Here is a 20,509-nt window from a genome sequence, read left to right on the forward strand (position 1 = left end):
CGGCTTGATCAAGAACATAAAGGAGGGTCCTTCAAAAAGACGCAAAGAGGTAGAAGATGCAAAATTCCTCTTCAAACAAATCACCAAAACAAAATCGATAAGACGACAAAATAAATCAGGGGTAATATTAATCATACAGCATTTAATTAACTTAAGAATGATCTGTACCACCCTGTAATCAGCTTAATATTCAGCCTGATAACATAAACCAATAAACACGCAGAGTTTAGGGTTAGTTGCCATTCATTGTTATCTGCAGTGGGTTATCGGTGGTCGACTTAATCTACCACCATTTTCTGGTTAAATGCGACATTGTCACAGTATATTTGAAAGATCCCCTAAGCGCTCCATCAAAGAACTGACCATGGTGCAGTGGATTATTGGATACTCTGTGTTGATAAGGATGTGTGTACTCTTAATTTTAGCATAAAGCTTTGTTTCTCAGTCCCAACTTTGATTTATCAACTCGAAATATGGAGGATTTATCCTCTAAATTGAGGTATAGCTGTTGCTTGTTGTTTTTCTTCTCTCTCTGCTGTAATTGCTCTATTAAAGGAGTAAAATGCCATGCATTTAAGTTATAGATGTGGTGTGATAAGTGGTGTAATTTATAAGGAGTTTATGTTGTTTTCATTCTTATGTAAAACACAAACGTTTTTGCTTCAATAAAAAAAAAACTCTGGGCAAAGAAGCATTTTAGAAGTCCAATAACTAAAAGTCTTAAGACTCTGAAAACTGTATTGTATTGACCAGATATTTGACCCATCGAACAGTGAAAGATTTAAATTACCAGAATACCAAGAAACATAATTTTGCCTCTAATGCTTTCTAGACCATTATTGCGTCTTGGCTTGGCTGCCATATGTGAAAGGTCTCGAGGTTTTAGATGCTGAAGAGAAGATCAGTCCTCCTGTCAGTCGTGCCATATGAACCTCAGCGGTGCTCCAGTTGCTGCTGTGTCTGGCCTGGCGAGGAGCCAACTGGTCCCCATTTGACTGTCTTGATCAGCTACTAATACAGAGAGGAGGAGGAGGAGGAGGTCAGGTGGTCAGGTGTGTGGTCGTTGAGAAGCCCCATACAATGTGTCAGAGGTCGCCCTCTAGTGGACATACTGTTCCCCCTTCACTACCACCCCTCAACCACACCTATCTGCGTGTTCACCATTTATTTTAGACTTTTATCAGCCTTGATTCCAAACAGTTGTTAGTATACAATAAATAAATGCATGTATTTTATCACACATTAGTAGCAGACCATTCTAAAATGTATGTAAAACATATTGGTGATTATGTACAACGATAATTTACAATTTGAATTCTACAATATAGAATTTAAAAGTCAAGAGATCGTGCATTTCCGTATTTTCTGAAAAAAGTGTGTATATCTGTACTAAATGTTACGTTTCGGTAGGGTGGTTTAATTAGGATTGCATGAAGGGTAAACATCTAGTTTGTGGAAAATGGTAAAACAATTGTTGCAAAACCAAAAAAGGTTATTTTACGATTTTTTCCTTTTTAGGTAACGTAAATGACAGCTGGCTGTAATAGCCGCCCTGATTCGTATGTGAAAAGTTAGGCCAAGTTCCAGACTCACAAACACACGGTTGGCATCGGCATATTGGGTGCGTTATAAATGTACATATACAAGAAACACTCCATTACAGAATTAGGGATAGTACAAATTAACACATGAGATCAGTGGAATGCAAGAATAGAGATTATTCATCAGCCATTAAATTGAATTTTGCTTAATGATGCTGTTCTTTATAGGTGCAGTTTTTTGTGGTGTGTGTGTATATATATATATATATATATATATATATATATATATATATATATATATATATATATATATATATATATATATGAACTGAGGGATCTTAGGATAGAGGGTGTCCCATGCTGTACTGACTGTAAAACCACTTCAGGCCATAATATTGGGCCACATAAATACATATGACTTGATGCATGTAGGAGAAATTCAAGATAAGTTCTGAGAAACAGTTTATGTGACATTGATAGAGTACAACCTTATCAGTTTTTGACTTTGTGAATCTTAGTCTAATCAACTTTGGAGATCAATGCCAACCTTCAGTTCTAATCATTTCTCTAATACCCCTTTTCCGGCAAAGAGACAGAGAGAGGGGCTGGGAAGAATGGGATCAGGTCAGAGGCCGAGGGGAATGAAGCAAAGGGAGAGAGAAAGGGGAGGGGGGTTTCCCTGGGCACTGCCACAGCCCTCTTCCACGTCAGTCAGGGCATTGAATGGCTGACGGCTGCATACCAAGCCTCCTTCTGGGTCTTGGTGCGTTCATGTCCCTGTTTCTGACCGGCCAGGGCTAAATATATTTCCCCAGTTTGCAAATGTAGCACAAGTCCTGCAACCCGACCCCCCCAGCCAGCCCCTGCTCCCTTCCTCTACACAAGGTTCACGTTGGTGGAGGGGTGGCTAAGTGTGTGTGTGTGTGTGTGTGTGTGTGTGTGTGTGTGTGTGTGTGTGTGTGTGTGTGTGTGTGTGTGTGTGTGTGTGTGTGTGTGTGTGTGTGTGTGTGTGTGTGTGTGTGTGTGTGTGTGTGTGTGTGTGTGTGTGTGTGTGTGTGTGTGTGTGTGTGTGTGTGTGTGTGTGTGTGATGTGTGTGTGTGTGTGTGTGTGTGTGTGTGTGTGTGTGTGTGTGTGTGTGTGTGTGTGTGTGTGTGTGTGTGTGTGTGTGTGTGTGTGTGTGTGTGTGTGTGTGTGTGTGTGTGTGTGTGTGTGTGTGTGTGTGTGTGTGTGTGTGTGTGTGTGTGTGTGTGTGTGTGTGTGTGAAGGGGTTGGAGGTTAAGAGAGCGCTCTCCTAGTTTCACACATACTGCACTCTTTTCTGGCTCTCTCTGCCATCCCACCACACAAACATACATACACACACACACATGTACACTTCTGCACTTGACAAGCTAACAGACAGATACACACACCAGTGACTGCTATCTCACGCGCACACACTTACACGCACACCCACATAACTCTGTCTGTGGACTCTGGCGTTGCCCCCTTGGTTTGCCGTGGTGCGGCGAGCGTGGCAAACGAGGTATGGAGCGGACTGAGAGGATTCAAAGGCCCGTCATGGTAAGAAGGCTCTAGATAAGCTTTTTGCTGCGTCTGACTGAACTGGAAGCAGTGTATGTGTGAGTTTATCTGTGAACGTGTGGATCTGGATTGAATTTTGAAAGTTCAGCAGACACTGTTGCCCTGAGATACAATGACAGGAGAATATAACTTGTGGCCCGTATCCTGATAGAGCTGTACCTCCATGTCTGCGTCTTTCTTCGCTCTTTCGAGTGTGATTCCATTTTGGGCCGGGCCGCAGCTGCTGGAAAGGCGCTGCGTTTTTAATTAGACTTCCAGTCCCACCGGTTGCTCCTGCTGCTATTTGCCCTGCCTGCAACATGGCCATTTCAGGGGGCTTCCTTGACTGCTGTCTGCCTGTCCTGGGCTGGACCTTCTTTTAGTTTTGTTATTGCAGTTGGCTGGGCTAAAGCACCATTCTATGTTGTGTGTTGTTGGCTAGAGTTTCAATATTTTTGCAAATATTTAATTCAGGGCTCATTTTATTTCATTTTCAATGGATTCCTATTGTGGTGATTAGGACTGCAATGTTAACGTTTTAATTATTGATTGAAATGATGAATCTATCAATTGTTGTGCAACTATAAGCCTTTGTCTATAAAGTGTTGGAAAATGAGTATATGATATGAAACAGGTAAAACCAGCACATTTGAGAAGCAGGAATCAGTGAATGTCTTTAAACTATTGATAAGTGATCAGTGCAGCAGTGGGGATGATGGAGATTATGTTACATAATTAGTCGTTTAAGTTTCTGATGTATATATTGAATTGTAATCATTCAACAAATGAACACAGTCTTGCCAGTTATGTCCTAAATTAATATTGTTAAGTTGATTGACTGTTCAGTTCACCTCTACCTTATACATGCATTTCCCTACATTATGTATATCATGACTTAATTTGGGTATTGAACATTAGAACATCTTAAATGTCTATCTAAATAAACGTAGACAAATATCAAGTTGTCAATGCATACTTGGTCAGATAATACCTCTTTTGATAATATGAATCTTCTTAATTTGATTTTATAACTTAGGCTATGTTTTTGTACAGCTTGTGTTAACACAACATTAAGTTACTGATGCATTGAGAAGGCTGGAATACCATACTAAATGAAAAAAGTGTGTTGGGTTGGCAGTGGTATCAAAACATTTGAAACGATTCCCAACCATAATCATGACTCATCTTGAGTCCTGAAAATTATTTAGAAGCCCTAACTTTGTTCCTGTATGTTGAATGTAATGAGATTGACTGAAATGTATTTCTAAGGAGCAACTTGTTATGGAGTCCCTCTTTCACTTATTATCTTATTTGTGAAAATGGGGATTTCTAATGAGTTCAGTACATGACTCATCTTTTTAGTTATCTCCACACGGTCCATTTGGTTGCCATGACGCTGCTGTGACTGGAAATAAAAGGACTAGGGCCATTTACAGCCACCTGCCATGAGATTAATGGCAGGAAATATGTCCTTTGTTATTCCTCAGTTTGTACATCTGTCTGCTCCTATGAGGCTTTTTCCCCTTTCCTTCCCCCTTTGGCCCCGTTTTCTTTCCCGTACCTGTCTTCACTGAGCTAATCTCGCTCTGGATGTGATGTGAATACACACAGCTCGACTGGTAATGCGTTCTGGTTTACTCTGAAAAGAGACGTTTGGTTCTTATCCTTCTTCTTCTCTGAAATGTTTGGTGACAGGGGCCAAGATAAAGCAAACAGGATCATTTTCTCACTTTTCCTTTTTTTTCACATGATCTGAGCTGATAAGGATGGAGATATGTTTAGCTGCTTGATTATCAGGGTAGGGGGTTTTGTGTTGTGTGTCTCAGATGGTAATCACATCTTAGTCAAACATTGTAAAGTCTGACAACCACGCTGTGATGCTCCTGTTGTTTATGGCTTTAGCAGATTTAAAAATGTAACCTCTACCCTGTTATCTGGCATGAACATTTGACTAGTTTCCCTCTCTTTACAGTCTTTATAAAACAAATAAATGATCTGTGTCTTCCTGATCTGATTATCTGTTCCTATAACACGAAGACAAGACATTTCTTAGTTTTATAAAGACCTTAAAGAGGGGGAAACTAGTCCAATTTGCATGCTGGTTCAGTATCTTCATAATCATAATCATGTTTATCGCAGCTGTATGTATACGCCAAATTGCAAATCCACTTTACCACATCCAACTCCCTTTTGTCCGCTGTCTCTTTAAAAAAAAAAAAAAACATTTACAAAGGGGCCATTGCATCAGAAGAAACAATGCAGACCTGTCTTTTACTTTATTCCATTACCCCCTCCACTCTGTCGGTCTATTTGACCTTCTCCAATTATTCCATATTAATGCTTAGAAATTTTACACAATATTTGCTGAGTTTCACCTTGTTTATTACTCCTTTTTTAATACTCTGGGGTTTATGACAACTCAGTTTGTTAGGTAGATTAAATAAATTCTTTGTCTACTAACACTCATTGATTTTGTCGACTCATCGACTTGTTGATTTAATCAAGTTTCTTCACAAAGAATCACGCAAACACACCTGTCCTGTGTTTAACAGACAGATTCTCAGAAGGAAATGTTTCAGCATGAAAATGGTACATTAAAATTACTTATTGACTGAAGAAATCTTAGTTCAACTATGAATTTTTTTTATATATTACTCAGATTACTCCACTAAGAACATGGATATTTCCCTTGAAAAAGTGTTATCCTCCAAGTTATTGACCATGCTGTGGCCTCACAGCTGTAACAGCATGGAAATATCATTCATCACCTTTTAAAAAGCTTTTATGAAATGTTCCCCACTGCTGATTTCCCGCCAGGGTTTCTTTTCCACCACTGACAGCGGTGGAAGAAGTACTCAGATCTTTTACTCAAGTAAAAGTAGTTTAAAAACAGTGATAACATACAAGTACAATCCCTGCTTTCAAATTGTAACTGGGAGCGATCAAGACCATTAGCATGATAATCTACTTGATGAACAAAATCAGATAGATTGAACAAAATAAAAAAATACCCATTATAAAAAATCACCCCCTAATTTCAGAATTATATTTATTTGACCATTGAATTATCCTAATTATCGTGTTCATCCCTCCATGACACATATTGCATGTTTGTCCGTCTTATCAGAGGAATCCCTCGCTCGCTCTTGCATTTTTCACTTATTAATTGGGGTTTTTAGGGGGGGGACATTTTCTATTTTGGCTGTAAGGTTCTAAGGACAGATGATGTAGCTTGCTGTATGCATTTGGAAGCCCCCAGACAAGTTTGTTATGTGTAAAATTGGGCTTAATAATAAAAAAGTATTCCATTTGATCACTTTAATGTTGCAGCTGGAAAGTGAAGCACCTTTGTATTACTGGTGAGTGTAACCTATAATAATATGTGATCATTTAGTATATTTTATAATAATAATACAGGCTGTGAAGAAACTAAATCCGTCAATTTGTGGTAAAAGCATGAAGTAACTTGAAATAGAAATACTCATGTAATCAGTTATAGTTATAGTCCACCACTGAATATTGATCCATATAACTGCTTTCCATCTTCTTTACTGATGCAGCTCTCACTGCCTTTTATAAGCCGCAGAGATGGTTACTATGACACTGCTGGGGTCTCTGGTATGGCACAGCCAATAGGAAAGCAGCTCAGCGATCAGATGACCTGAAGCTATTTTGAACAGGAGCTGTATGTGAAGTGAAGCAAGCAGCTAAATTAGAGACACAACCTAATGGCATGAGAGGTGAAGAAGGAGAAGAGAGGGAAGGGAGGAGAGTGTCAGAAATGAAAAAGTGGAGGACATTTTTTCTTGCTTGTTCTGTCCGTCATCGCGCTCTGAAATGATTTCAGGGGCAGGGAGTAGAGAGGTTATTGATCAGTCGCTGTTTTCTCCCCTCGTTCACATATATATTATTTGTATGTGCTGATGAATGCCCCTTACTGTTTCCTTTTCCTCTGATTGTATGTGACATGAATCAACTGGATGACTCACATACACGTATTTGTCCACTATCACACTTACACTCACAAAGGGTAATCCCTCCCACTCTCTTTCGCACTACATGTTGCTGCATCACATGCTGTAGTGAGCTGGTTTGTCACATGTTGTTTCAGACGTCATTCTTTATTCTTCAAACATATTCCTGTGGGTTTCCCATCAAGGTTTGTTAACCTTCACTTAGTCAGCGATTATGGTTTTGATGACTCACAGCTGGTTAATGGGGGCGGCTGTTAATGTGCTCATTAGATGCTGCATGCCACTCATAAGCTCATTCCTCCTACCTGAGGGATGCCTCCTCCAGCATTTGAGTGAATGTAACAGGAAGTGGGGATGGTTTGTGGAAGCCCGAGGACGCCTTGAGTAGCTAGCCATCGCCTTGGCAACAGGGAGTGTCTGCATTTAATGTGCTGTTACCAAGTCACAGAGCCTTGAAGCAACAGGTGGCCGAGCTAGAATCAACATTTGTGTTTATTGTTTTCGTTTTAAATCATACAGAGATGCATGGATGGTAATCAAAGGTATAGAGGCAGTTTCATCACACATACATACATGTGCAAACACGCTGACGCACCACACACATGTTTCACTCATCAACATATGACCAGTCTTTCTCTCTGGATATATTTAGACCTTCAGGCGCACTCGGCTCACAATGTTTCTCTTGAGGAATGACATCAAGGACTCTTTCATTGATTCTTCTCATGGCATTTTACTTTTATCCCACAGTTGGCTGTTGAAATAGAGACAGAAAGAAGGCTGAGAAAGAGAGGGTGATGACCTGCAACACAAGTCCCCCTCCAAATTCCAACCAGGGATATTGCTGCTTTAGTGTATTGTCTTTACCACAAGGCCCCACTGGGACATCTCACATTTCTTTTTATCTTTATAATAAGCATACAAAACAATTCAGACAACAGCAAGTTGGCTGCAATGAACCAAGAGTATGGCGCAGGGCTGGGTATCAAATCTCAGGACTTAAAAGAGTACTGCACTGATTTAGTATCGCTTTAAATGCTCGCTATGACACTTGGGCATGTATACTTTTCCTTTCCTTTAACAAGTCTTGATGTTAATTTGCAGGTTTTCCAATTCAAGATTTTATTTAAGGTCTTCATTTAAGGCGCTGGGCAGTTCGAAGTATTTTCTGAAATGGAAAGAAAACATTAGAACATGTTTATATTAATTTATATTACACATTAAGGTATCAGTAATTGTATTGTTTTGGTATAAACACTAAAACTCATGGTCTCATGCAAAGATTCGTTACAATACGCAGCCCTTGTGCAGAGATATATGTGTTGTACTCTACTGAAATCTTGGTGTTGTCTGACTAATCATGCAATGGGAATTTTCATCATCATTGCATATGGTGTATGTCATCTTTGCGCATTCTCACCTCTATTTTAATAGCCCACACCTAGTGACTCACTTGTTCTGCCTGGCACATTCAGCTGTCCGCATTCTTGTCGGCACCTCCTACAAAGCGCCAGGCAGCCTGTCAGCTGAAAAAATTAAAATAAAACAGCAAGAAGAGAATAAGTGGGATTGTTATATAAGTTGAACACTCAAACACTTGAGAACAGAAGTTCAGGCTGCCTCCCTCTCTGCTGAACAGTACAGTAGGCTCCCAGTAGGCTCCCAGCAGGCTCGGGTTTTTATTGTGGTATGGGTGTCTGGATGAGGGTCAGCAGAGTCAAGTTACTGTACATGAGTGGTGGATGTGTTGGAAACTATAGCCACTTCATGTGAAATGAATAACCCCACTAATATTATAAAGAGTCCACGGGTCATTTTTTTTTCTCTCTATCTCTTTTTCTGTCTCTACTTGACACTTCCACACACTGAATATGTTGTACTTGTGCAAAAAACTAAACTGCTTGGCCTCACTATAGCTGCAGTGGAAATGTTGGCCTGTTGTTATGCATCAGCTCCACCTCAAATTACACAGAGTCAGCTTTCATGTAGTATGAAGGCCGAGGCCCCCTTTGTGTCTTTGTAGGTTATGCTTCTTAAAGCAGGCTTGACATTTTGACCACAAATGAAATTGCAAAGGCAGAACCACAATCGTTCTTCTTCACGCTCAAGACGAGAAAGGTGGATTTAAAGGAACAGGAGAACACTGGGAAATCTTAAAGATGAACAAAAAGGTTGTCGGGTTAGACAGCAGACATTCAAACATATACCCAGACTGCACTGAGTTCATCACAATTGACTCAGTGTACTCCGGTTGATGCTCCCTCCAAGGGTTGATTCCTAACAATGTTGTCCTTTTCTCCTCCTTACCTTTATTTAAACTTGTTATGCATTTCAGGGCTCGGCAGACTCCTACACGAGCCGGCCTTCGGACTCAGACGTGTCCCTGGAGGAGGACCCAGAGGCTCTGAGGAAGGAGGCTGACAGACAGGCCCTCGCCACGCTCGAGAAAGCAAAGGTCAGCGATAAACTGTTGTATCTCCACCCGTAATGGGAAGTATTAGTTTAATAGTCATTCTTATTGCATAATCTTCACATCAATGTTGTGTTTTGACACTAATGAACCTCATCCCCTCGTTCAAAGGGACACTAAACTCTGTGTTGTATTGAGTTAGCATCTGTATACTAATATCTGTGTTTCCCATCACTGCTCCAGACCAAACCGGTGGCGTTTGCTGTGCGGACAAATGTCGGTTACAACCCCGGCCCCAGTGATGACGTTCCTGTGCAGGGCATGGCCATATCCTTCGAGGCCAAAGACTTCTTGCACATTAAAGAGGTATGAACTTCTCCGACTCTCCAAGGAGAACACACCTTGGTATGGAAAAGCACGTTTTGGTACGGAAAAGTATAGCACTAGAGCTGTTACTGTAGTTAGAAGTAAAAGTCTGTACTGATTCATCCTGAACTAAAGGTAAGTCACAGGCTGCAGGATTGTGTAGGGGGAAACAACAGCAGGTCTTGGAGAGTCAAACAATTGGCAGTGATGATGGGATCATGTTTTATTGCAACTCACTGCACCGTCTCCTTCTGTCAAAACCCTACCCAGGCCATGAGTGGGTGTAAGCACTAACAAGAGCTGCAGAGCAAGGAGAATTGAGTAAAACACATTTGGCGGAATAAGGAAAAAAAGTAAAGTGATACAAGTATTGTCCTACTTTCTGAATACAAATATTTTGTTCAATTAGATAACATTAGTTTACTGACATCAGGCATAAAACTTATTTGCAAGAAAGTGTGCCTCATTGTGCTCAGGTTCACATAGGGCTACTACTTGATTCAGCAACCTTATATTGCAATAGTGCAACTGAAAGCCTGCATTCTAACTTTCCCAAAACAGCTTTGAGGGTAAGAGGAAGAATACAAAGCACATTTAGAGTAGGCAGTCATGAAACAAGCAACACAAATCATTGCAGACTCAACATCCTCTCTTCTCTGAATACGAACCTTTGCCACCAGGAGGAAGACTTTGTGTGGCAAAGTGCAAAACCACATCACTTAGCGATGTTTGGTTCATGGTTTGACTCAATGAGGCTGAACCTAAGTGCATTTGTGCAAAACAGCATTTTTGTGCTAAGCACTTGTGCACTTCAATTCTACCAGTTTTTGGTGTTTTCATGTTATTTATGTAATGTTTGGTCATTTAAGGCAAGATTTCCATCTCAGAAAAAGTCAAGTTTACTCTAGTCTAATCTATTCTACTACAATTGATTGTACTTTAGGCTTTCTGTACTATGAACGGTACAGTTCTGTTCTATGTTTTTCTTAACTTTAAATATGATATGCTGTTATTATTTTATTGTTAACGATGTCTACATTTATGAAATTGCATACAATTCATTGTTCCTTGCACTGTCCATGTTATTTCAAATGTGTACCTTTTAATTCAACCCAGTGATAATGCATGTGAAAAGAAAAATGCTGGTACATCATTGGTTACAGATGTCTGTCTCTTTGCAGAAATACAACAATGACTGGTGGATCGGACGTCTGGTGAAGGAGGGCTGTGAGGTGGGCTTCATCCCCAGCCCGGTCAAACTGGAAAACACCCGCATGCTGCAAGAGCAGAGGATGAGACAGAACCGACTCAGCTCCAGGTAACTGTTGAAGTCCCTCAGCAGCTCCAGGATCAGCGTCACAAACAACAACCACACTTTTCAAAACAGGTCAAACCTGAGTCACACATCACCCACCAGGCAATGTAAATCTTCCTTAAATAGACACAAGCACTGCAGTGAGTCACCGTATTCCACTACAACTACAATATGTATATACTATAGATTTCTGAAGTGTAGGTTTTTTATTTTATATTTTCCAGGAATGTATGTGTGTGCTTGACTATCCTTCACACACACATCATCAACACATATAACAATAACAAGGGTTGATGGGATTCTAGTATATCATTTTTACAGGGAGTTCACTTCATTTCTTTAAGCTGGGGGAGGTACTTTATTTTTGGCAGGATTGGGAAAACATTCCTTAATAACCTTTAAGCTTATTCTAATTGAAGTGGTGCCACGGGGTATGTTGTTTTCTGGAAAATAAAGGAGATTTTCTAAAGTCTGAAAACTGAGCCAAGAGGAAATGCAGAATACAAATGTTCTCTCACACAACTTGAATTACAATAATATTGTGGAACTGTAGCTTTATGAAGCATAAAACACGTCGCCTACCCAAACTTTAATTACTTAGATGACATTTTTCTCAAAGTCAGAAGCTCATTCTGGCTTTTTCCAAATGTGTTCTCTTCACTATTTGTTACCAGAAGGCCAATACAGCACTTTAAACTATGAGGAGCCCCCTCCTGGCGGGAGAAAACCTAACATATATTATTTGTTGGTAAAAAATAAACGTCCTGATGATTACTGCAGTATTGTGAAGCTATAATTTGGTCTTTACTTTACCACAAAAATAACTTTCGCTTTTTCTTCTCCAATAATAGTAAATCTGGAGGAAGCTCCAGTCTGGACGTTGCCACGGGAACCCGCAGGCCCACCCCACCTGGCACAGGTGAGGTCAAGGGGGTCTCCCTCTCTTCTGTCAGAATAGTGACTGTGTGCGTGTTTATGTGGGTGTATGTGTGCAATCCTGACACAGCGTGATGAGACAGGCGCCTGATATTTAGATGAAGATTTTAATTGGCTAGTTAGTCAGGCATGATGATGAATCACGGCACATCTCAGTGGGTTGCTCTGTGATGTGAGAGAGGTCTTAGGAGGTCTGTCATTAGCACACAGGACGGCACTGAAATAGAGCTGAGAATGGACCTCACTCATTTAACTTGACAAGTATGTCTGGCTTTTGTGTGTGCATCGCCAGGACGACAGAGAGCTGCTCGATATCCAGAGAGACAGCCAGAGATAGAAGTGCAAACATGGGGAACATACTTTGATAGACATTAAGATTTTAATTAAATAGAGCAACTTTATTGAACAGAAAACCTGTATACCGGAAAGCACATCTGTCTAATATACCTAGTTCACCCTAAAGTAGGTGATCTCACCTAAAGAAACATTTTTGACATTTTAGGAATCATGCTTATTTAGACAATGGATTATATTTGGATAATGGATAGGTGTTTTTAACTTGGCTTTGATGATATTGGATCATTGATCATTAAATCATTCTATCAATCCAGATTGTTGGATCCTTACACACACACACACACACACACACACACACACACACACACACACACACACACACACACACACACACACACACACACACACACACACACACACACACACACACACACACACACAAATAAACAGATGGCTCTGTTCAAAGGTAAATCTGGCTATCAGCACCTCTAAAGGTCACTAATTAAAATAATAAAACACGAAACCAGAGTATGTTTTTTTACACTGAAACAGATGAGATAGAACATGTTCATTATTGAGCTTTAGGGGTGCTTGAAGATAGTATTGTTTTTAGACAGAACCAGTTTAGCTGTTTGATATTAGAGTGGTATAATTCTCCTCATCTCTCAATTTTCACAAAGCAAAAAAAGTGTGTTTCACAAAGCCCTACACACTTCCTTTAAAACTGGACACCTGCCAGCCTTGCCTGCCCTTCCCCCTCCACACCTGACACCCGATTCACCAACTATAATCCCAACACACATCTATTTCCAACACCCATCTTCCCTCTCAGCTTGATTCCTTCTTTCCTTTCTACTACTTTTCTCGATTGTGCAGCCCCTGCTTTACACATCGACACTCCAAGTTCTGTTGCTTTCTGTCCACTGAATCTATTCTGTTCATGCTATTGTACCTTTCATCTGTGCCTTGCTTAATGGAAATCTGGTCTGTTCTTTTTTTAAACTCTTTCTATGTTGTTTCCACTTTAAATCATATAATATCACCTTGTTTTGATCTCAATATATACCATCTCTTCCATGCCTCTTTCTGGATGCATTTCACATTCTCTTGACTCTTTCCCCTTTTGCGTTTTCTCCTCTCTGATGTCTCCTATCTCATCCTGTTTTTACTTTGCCCTTTTTTGCTCTCTCTCTCTCTCTCTTCTTTCCCTTCTTCCTTGTCTGTTTTCGTCTTCTCTCTGCACCATCCCCCCTCCGTCAGCTCACATGGATATGTCCAATATGGCCTTTGACGTTGACCCCCTGGACCTGGATGCTGAGGAGCCCCCTGAGTCCCAGGGTGACCCTCGCTCCTCCAAGGGCATGTCAGGCAGCGTAACGTCCCCTCAGGCCAACGCCCACCGACTGCCCTTCTTTAAGAAGGTAACATTAGGGCTACAGGACATCGCCAGACCCCCTCCTGCATCTGTCCCCTCCAAGATGTGTTCAGCTCTAATCTCCTCTTCCCCTCTCACTAACCGCTCACAACTGAACTTTCCCTGCCTCACCTGTAGCTGGATCAAAACCTGTTTAGCCCCTCAGGCTCTGGTCTTGACAGTAACACTGATATATGTATGTTTGTTTGTTTGTTTGTTTGTTTGTTTGTTTGTTACTGTGCCTGCTAGCTGGGAGAGGCATTAAACTAACTGATACACTCTGAAATGGCTGCTGCTGCATATCCGTCTGAATCTATTTTAAAATGAAGCCACAGGAGGCATTCATTGTAAACTCTGTTTTAATCAATAACAGCTTCTCTCCCCACTAATCCTATCATGTCAATAACTAAATGTGCTTTTGTGTTTTGTGCTTTCTTTTGTCCCTTCTGGCTTTTGTGTGGAATGGTACTGTAGGTGGTCCAGCTAAACAGAAACAGAAGTCGGTGAGTGTGGTTCGATCTTAACCCCAACCTCTCACATTTCTGACTCCTCGTCCTCTGTTGTGTCATTGTCCCATTTTCTTTCTTGTGGTGGTACGCAATCAGTCTGCGGAATATTGGCATATTGGCATATTCACAGGATAATATATATATATATATTGTATATCACGGTTTGTCATTCCCCAGAGCTTGTCTCACAGCTGTCAGTGTGCAGATGCAGGCGCAGCTCCATCCCAGACCCTGTTAGTCAGAGTGTAACAGTAATACATCCTGACATGCTTTCATTTCCATTTATGACGGATGATTTAAGCGACGGTAGCCGACAATCAGCAGTTTTCATGCTTTTCAGCACAATTTGAATCACACGTTAAGGCTGCAGAGCAAAGACATGTTATGATAGGAGTGACAGACATTGGCCTTTAACTCATCATTCAATTACTGCAATGTAGACTGGATATCTGTGAACCACAATATCTCAACATTAGCCTTTTCTAACAGATTTTAAAACAAAATCGCTGTGTTCCCACGGTTCCTTAAAAAGTATAAATATACTTATGTATCTTAATGGTATAGGATAATAGGATCTTATGAATTGACATTTTATCTGCGATTGGGATGTACTGTCTGTTCGATTGCAACAACATTTGGAAATGTTTTACACTAATATTTAAGCAAAACTGTCCATAATTTCCCAAAAATATCTATAATTATGGCTGTTGTAATGTTTAATTACATTTCTTTTTTGAGCAGCAAAACATTAATTTTTGCTGCTCAAAAAAGAAATGTGTTCACTCTGTTTTTTTAAATACAATATCTGCAATTTGTATTTTTTTGAAAGATCTGATGTTAAAGAGTGACAATAAAGTGTAATATTGAACTATCATCCAGATCTATATTATGTACACCCTCCTCCATTACTCACCACACTAAATTGTGCTCCTGTTATTCCGAAGCTATTGTTATGTCCAGTGCTCCTGCTCTGCCCCTTAAGAGACGAGAGCCATTTGGAAACTTTTAAAATATGTATTTTTAGCTTCTGTGAATACGAATGAGGTGAAATTAGCTTCCGTTGCTCCGCTTTATGTAATGTAATGTAGTGGAGCGGAGCACTCCAGCACTATCTCCTGCTTGAAGAGCCTCACAGCGGACATGGACGAGGGGGCGTGCTTGGAATACCAATCTAAAAAGAAATCCATCCAATTTCAATGTTCACAAAGCATATAGGACTGTTTTCACCCCACTCTCATTGAAAACCGACGGCTTCCAAATAGGACAAATGCTTATGAAGTCCTTAAAGATGAATCATTCCTTTCATGTACAAATAAGCCTCAAGTTCATGTGTCGCATTATAGATTGTGTTTGTGTGTGGGTGTTCTATATGAGTCCCTTTCATGCTTATAGGTTTATCAATCTTTTGTGAAAATGGCTTAATGAAATCCACAGGCTGAGGATGTACAGGGTTCTTTAGACGGGATAAAGACTAAACTGAACTATGGAGAAAACACTCCGATTTGTTTCATTGTTTGTGTGTACGGGTTTTATAAAGCCTTCACAGACATTTGTGCGATGAACACATTATGGTTGGTTTCAAGCTTAAATTGGAATTGAGGATAAAAAAAACAAATAGAAAAACATACAGTTTAAATCCAAATGGAAAAGGAAGTGCATTCTTACTATAAAACTCTCAATTCAGCATTTATTGGCAGTAATACATTGACAGGTGCTGATGCACAACAAAAAAAGGAAAGTGTGAAGTGTGACGCCTGTGTTAGAGTAGCAGCTCGTCCACGAGAGCTTTCCTGACACCCTAGCGTCTGGTGGTTTAATTATGGACACTAATTATGTAAGAATGCAGACTAAGAAATAGAAGCGAGTGCTTTCAGAGAGAAATTGATCCCCGTCTCTGACCATTCATAGCCAGTCAATAAAACCAATGGACTCCAGCATCTAAAAACCCACAATCCATCAGTCTGACTGCTCACAGAGAGGGCTTTTGGGTTGAGTTAATGTGGATTTATGTGTGAGTGTACACCTTTTCGAGCTGTTTTAAATGCACGCGCAGACGCAACGTAACGGCCTCGCTCACCCTAATGTTTGTGCTCTCTTTTTTCTCCGGCTCAGATGGAGCATGTTCCCCCCTACGATGTGGTTCCCTCCATGAGACCCATCATCCTAGTCGGACCATCACTCAAAGGATATGAGGCAAGGAGAAAAATAAGCAAAATTCTATGTACCTTTATTTAACACTAGAACTGCCAGAGATTTTTTATACCTAAAACCGCCACCTGGGTCAAATTGACCCGCTATTAGAATGCATTGATTTTCAAGGTAAAATGTTCTTTTATTGAACAGAGAGTTTTGATCGCACAGGGATGAAACGTATACCAATATAATCTGTGGACTCTCAGGGCTCGACATTATAAATGGCCCGCTGGGCAGGAAGCATTATTTAGACACCGCGGCCAGCATAACGTACTTTCAACTCGCCCCACAGCTGTTTGCTGCGGAGCGCAGTGCGAGCAGTCTCCCGTGAGCTATCTCTCTCTCTCTCTCTCTCTCTCTCTCTCTCTCTCTCTCTCTCTCTCTCTCTCTCTCTCTCTCTCTCTCTCTCTCTCTCTCTCTCTCTCTCTCTCTCTCTCTCTCTCTAACTATCTATAACTATCTATCAATATATCTATCCATCTATCTATCTCTCTCTCTCTCAATCTATCTCTCAATCTATAAGGAGGAACCGCAGTAGACAAAAGGCATTGCTATAGCAACACGTCATGTTTATATGAAAAGGGGTGGGGTCAATATGACCCGCTTGGCGGAAATAGGTATAAATGGCAATTTTTTGGGTGATTTCTTCAATCTGACTTCATATTGACAATTTTTAACAACAGAGGGTGGTACATAACACACTTTCAGGAAAAGTCACGGACTGGGAGACTTTAATATTTTATTGAAAAAAAGTTACATCAAATATAAAACAGCTCGGGGTCAAATTGACCCCGTTGGCGGTTCTAGTGTTAAAGGTGGGGTAGGTAATTTTGGAGAAACCAGCTCGAGTGCGTAGAATTTGAAAATACACAACCGGAGAAAATCTGCCACTTCCTTACAGAGCCCCTCCTCCAACACACACGAACGCGCACATGACCAATGAGGGCACGAGATAAGTTTGTGCACAGATGGAAAGCTGACAGGCAGGTAGGCCATCCAGTTATTTTAGCCGGGCTGGCTAAAATGATTGGTCGTGCTTTTTACAGTATTACGGCTTCCACAGATGACATTTTGTTATGGATTTTTTGTCAAAGCACTTAAGATATTCATTGCTATCGGGATGTTAAGAGCATTCCATGGAATATAACAAAAAGTGTATCTCGAGCCGGTTTCTCAAACTTACATACCCCACCTTTAAGTACTGTAATAATTGCAATTTTGAGGTAGTTGTACTTATACGTTATATTTCCTGCTGCTTTGTACTAATACTTCACTACAGTTCACAGGATTTTTATATATATAAAACAAGTAATTTAACAATTGTTATTACAGGTTAAGATAAAACTGAATTAAAAGTCACAAACTACAATGTAGCAACAAGTGATGAACACATTAAAGCTTAAATAATTATTATCCAATTATATAATACTATTCTCAAATTTGCCTTTTTGGTACTTGTGTGAGTTTATTTTGATGCTATTACTTTTGTACTTTTAGTAAAATCTTGAATGCAGGACTTTTACATGTAACAGTGTACTTTTTATTATGCAATTATAAAACTTTTTACACCTCTGCCAACATTTATTTGTCTTACATCAATGTTTACTATTATAGTTTGTTGTCTTATGTCTGATGTTTCGTCTCTAGGTGACAGACATGATGCAGAAAGCTCTCTTTGACTTCCTGAAACACAAGTTTGAGGGCAGGTAAGAGTGAGACCATCTGCTCTCTGCAGCCATCATGTACTGTACGCTCTGCTTTAACTGGTTTCTGTTTGCCAACCCGGTAATGACTGCTGTACTGGATATCCGTTTCAGGATATCCATCACCCGGGTGACAGCGGACATATCTCTGGCCAAACGCTCAGTCCTCAACAACCCCAGCAAACACACCATCATTGAACGCTCCAGTACCCGATCCAGCCTGGGTAAGACTACATACAGCCACTTTGGATCTGCACAAATCACAGCCAAACAAAAATGCCATTAACTTCACAGTTCAGACATTCATTGGACTCTTATTTTGTTGTTTGAATAGTCATAAAGCACTTGATAAAATATTGCAGTGCAGAACAAGCAAACGGAAAATATTTATTTTCCTCACATCATGTTGCAGAACGTACATTTTAAGTGTTTTCAATGTCTGTGTTTCATATGTTTACTGCTTTCATTGTGTTTCTTGATAGAAAGGTGGAAAGATAGATAGATAGATAGATAGATAGATAGATAGATAGATAGATAGGTGGAAAGATAGATAGATAGATAGATAGATAGATAGATAGATAGCAAAGTTGGCAAAATCCTTCAAAGAAAGTGTAAATGTTCCCCCCTTTTATACCCCTTTTTGTCTGAGTCTGATCTGGTCTCTCTCTTTCTTCATCCTGTCTTTTCTGCCCATCACCCAATCTTCCTTCCTACTCTCCCACCTCCCATTTTCTTCTTGTTCTTCTACTCTGTATTGATTCAGACGTACTGGGTACGTATGCTCTCCTTGCAACAAAACAATGAAGCCTCTCCTTCCTCACTTCCCTTTTCTTCTCACTTTATTCATCATTTGCTCATACATCATTTGTCTGCTCGTCTGCTTGCCTGTCAGTTTCTCTGTTCCTCATACTTCTGTTTGACAGCCTGTAGTCTCTAACAAAAGAAAAAGTATTACAAAACCAAAGCAGGGAGAGATCTGTGGGAGGGCAACAGGGCGGCTGGCAACCGCTCTAAACTGAGCGGGAATGAGCAGAGATGGAAGCCGATACTTTCCATACTGCTCTCCCCCTTTTTTTGACTAGGATAATCCATACTGTCTCTGAGCAATCATACAAGGATAGCCTCTATAAAAGCTGGACCTTGCCTCATGCACTCTTTCTGGTCATGGCAGGGGAACATGTTTCTCTGTGAAGTTAAATCCAAATTTGCAAAAGTCTTTGTTGAGGTAATGAAAACCTTGCCAGCTATTTCTTTATATGAGTTAAAGTTCATGAGTCTTATCACTCGGCTGAGGCCCTGTTTTTTTGCCTCCATCTTGAATTCTTTATGCTTCAGCCCTCTGGAGGCTGCTGCAGTGTGTGCAGCCCCGGCTCTCTGCAGATTGCCTTGCCCCCGTTATCTCTCCCTGGCACTGGTTTGGCAGCGCCCACGCCTCAGAGGGGCCGAGGTTTGCCCAGACAGGCGAGGTTTCCAATTCTTGTTTTCAGTTTTAGTCTCTCTCCTTACACGTCAACAGGCTGATAAAAAAAACACGGGTGGGGGGACTGTGCTCAAAATGCTGAATAACAAGCTCTTATAGGCTGTTGTTGAGGAACAATGAAAACAAAACACCCAAGCAGTGCAGAGACTTGAGTGGTTCACCTGATAAAATAATGACTGCTGTGCCCATTAGCGCTAATAACAACTAATGTTCCACCTAATTTGTTTTGAGAGGGTGTTTTTTTCTGTTTTATTTACATGGTGAAAAATCGTGCTCTTATTACAAGTGATTACAAGGCATCTCATTCTTAAGTGCCTCCTTCCTTTGAAATAAAGAAAGATCAGAAGAACATAAGGTAATGTTGAGAGGTGGCAACAGAATGAGGATGCTGCTCTGTTCCATTTAGCATTGCATAAATGGAACTTAACTGTGATCCAATCTAATTCATACGCTTGGAAATGTTTTTTTCTAAAATCTTAATCATGCATGATTTAGTACAAACATGTTGGTTATGTACTTATGGCTGATATACACGGCTACATCTCCTCATAGTTAGCAGAAGATTACACAATTGTTTTGCCTTCTCGCTGAACTTACCTGTGTGTTCTGTGTGCTGGGCCTTCAGCGGAGGTGCAGAGTGAGATCGAGCGTATCTTTGAGCTGGCCCGCACTCTCCAGCTGGTCGCCCTGGATGCAGACACGATCAACCACCCCTCTCAGCTGGCCAAGACCTCCCTGGCTCCCATCATTGTCTATATCAAAATAGCCTCACCTAAGGTATGGCGATACATGAGTCTTAAATCAAAG

The 20,509-nt window shown here is 40.5% G+C and overlaps 1 protein-coding gene across 6 annotated transcripts in view; it reads left to right on the plus strand.

Annotated features, from left to right (window-relative positions):
* The window catches only part of cacnb1 (calcium channel, voltage-dependent, beta 1 subunit), a 34,557-nt gene that overhangs the window by 9,027 nt on the left and 5,021 nt on the right, over window positions 1-20,509 (plus strand). For 2 of the 6 annotated variants that reach the window (XM_034143771.1, XM_034143773.1), the window contains exons 3-11: window positions 9,415-9,534; window positions 9,733-9,855; window positions 11,037-11,173; window positions 12,022-12,089; window positions 14,292-14,320; window positions 16,439-16,519; window positions 18,167-18,225; window positions 18,337-18,446; window positions 20,328-20,479. In XM_034143771.1, coding sequence (XP_033999662.1) covers window positions 9,415-9,534; window positions 9,733-9,855; window positions 11,037-11,173; window positions 12,022-12,089; window positions 14,292-14,320; window positions 16,439-16,519; window positions 18,167-18,225; window positions 18,337-18,446; window positions 20,328-20,479 — 879 coding nt within the window. Of the gene's footprint in view, window positions 1-2,941; window positions 3,106-9,414; window positions 9,535-9,732; window positions 9,856-11,036; window positions 11,174-12,021; window positions 12,090-13,663; window positions 13,825-14,291; window positions 14,321-16,438; window positions 16,520-18,166; window positions 18,226-18,336; window positions 18,447-18,985; window positions 18,995-20,327; window positions 20,480-20,509 lie in introns of those variants that run through there. The other 4 variants (XM_034143772.1, XM_034143768.1, XM_034143770.1 and 1 more) reach the window with 4 other exon arrangements.

This window comes from Trematomus bernacchii, unplaced genomic scaffold (genome assembly GCF_902827165.1).
Source record: "Trematomus bernacchii unplaced genomic scaffold, fTreBer1.1, whole genome shotgun sequence".
Taxonomy (NCBI): domain Eukaryota; kingdom Metazoa; phylum Chordata; class Actinopteri; order Perciformes; family Nototheniidae; genus Trematomus; species Trematomus bernacchii.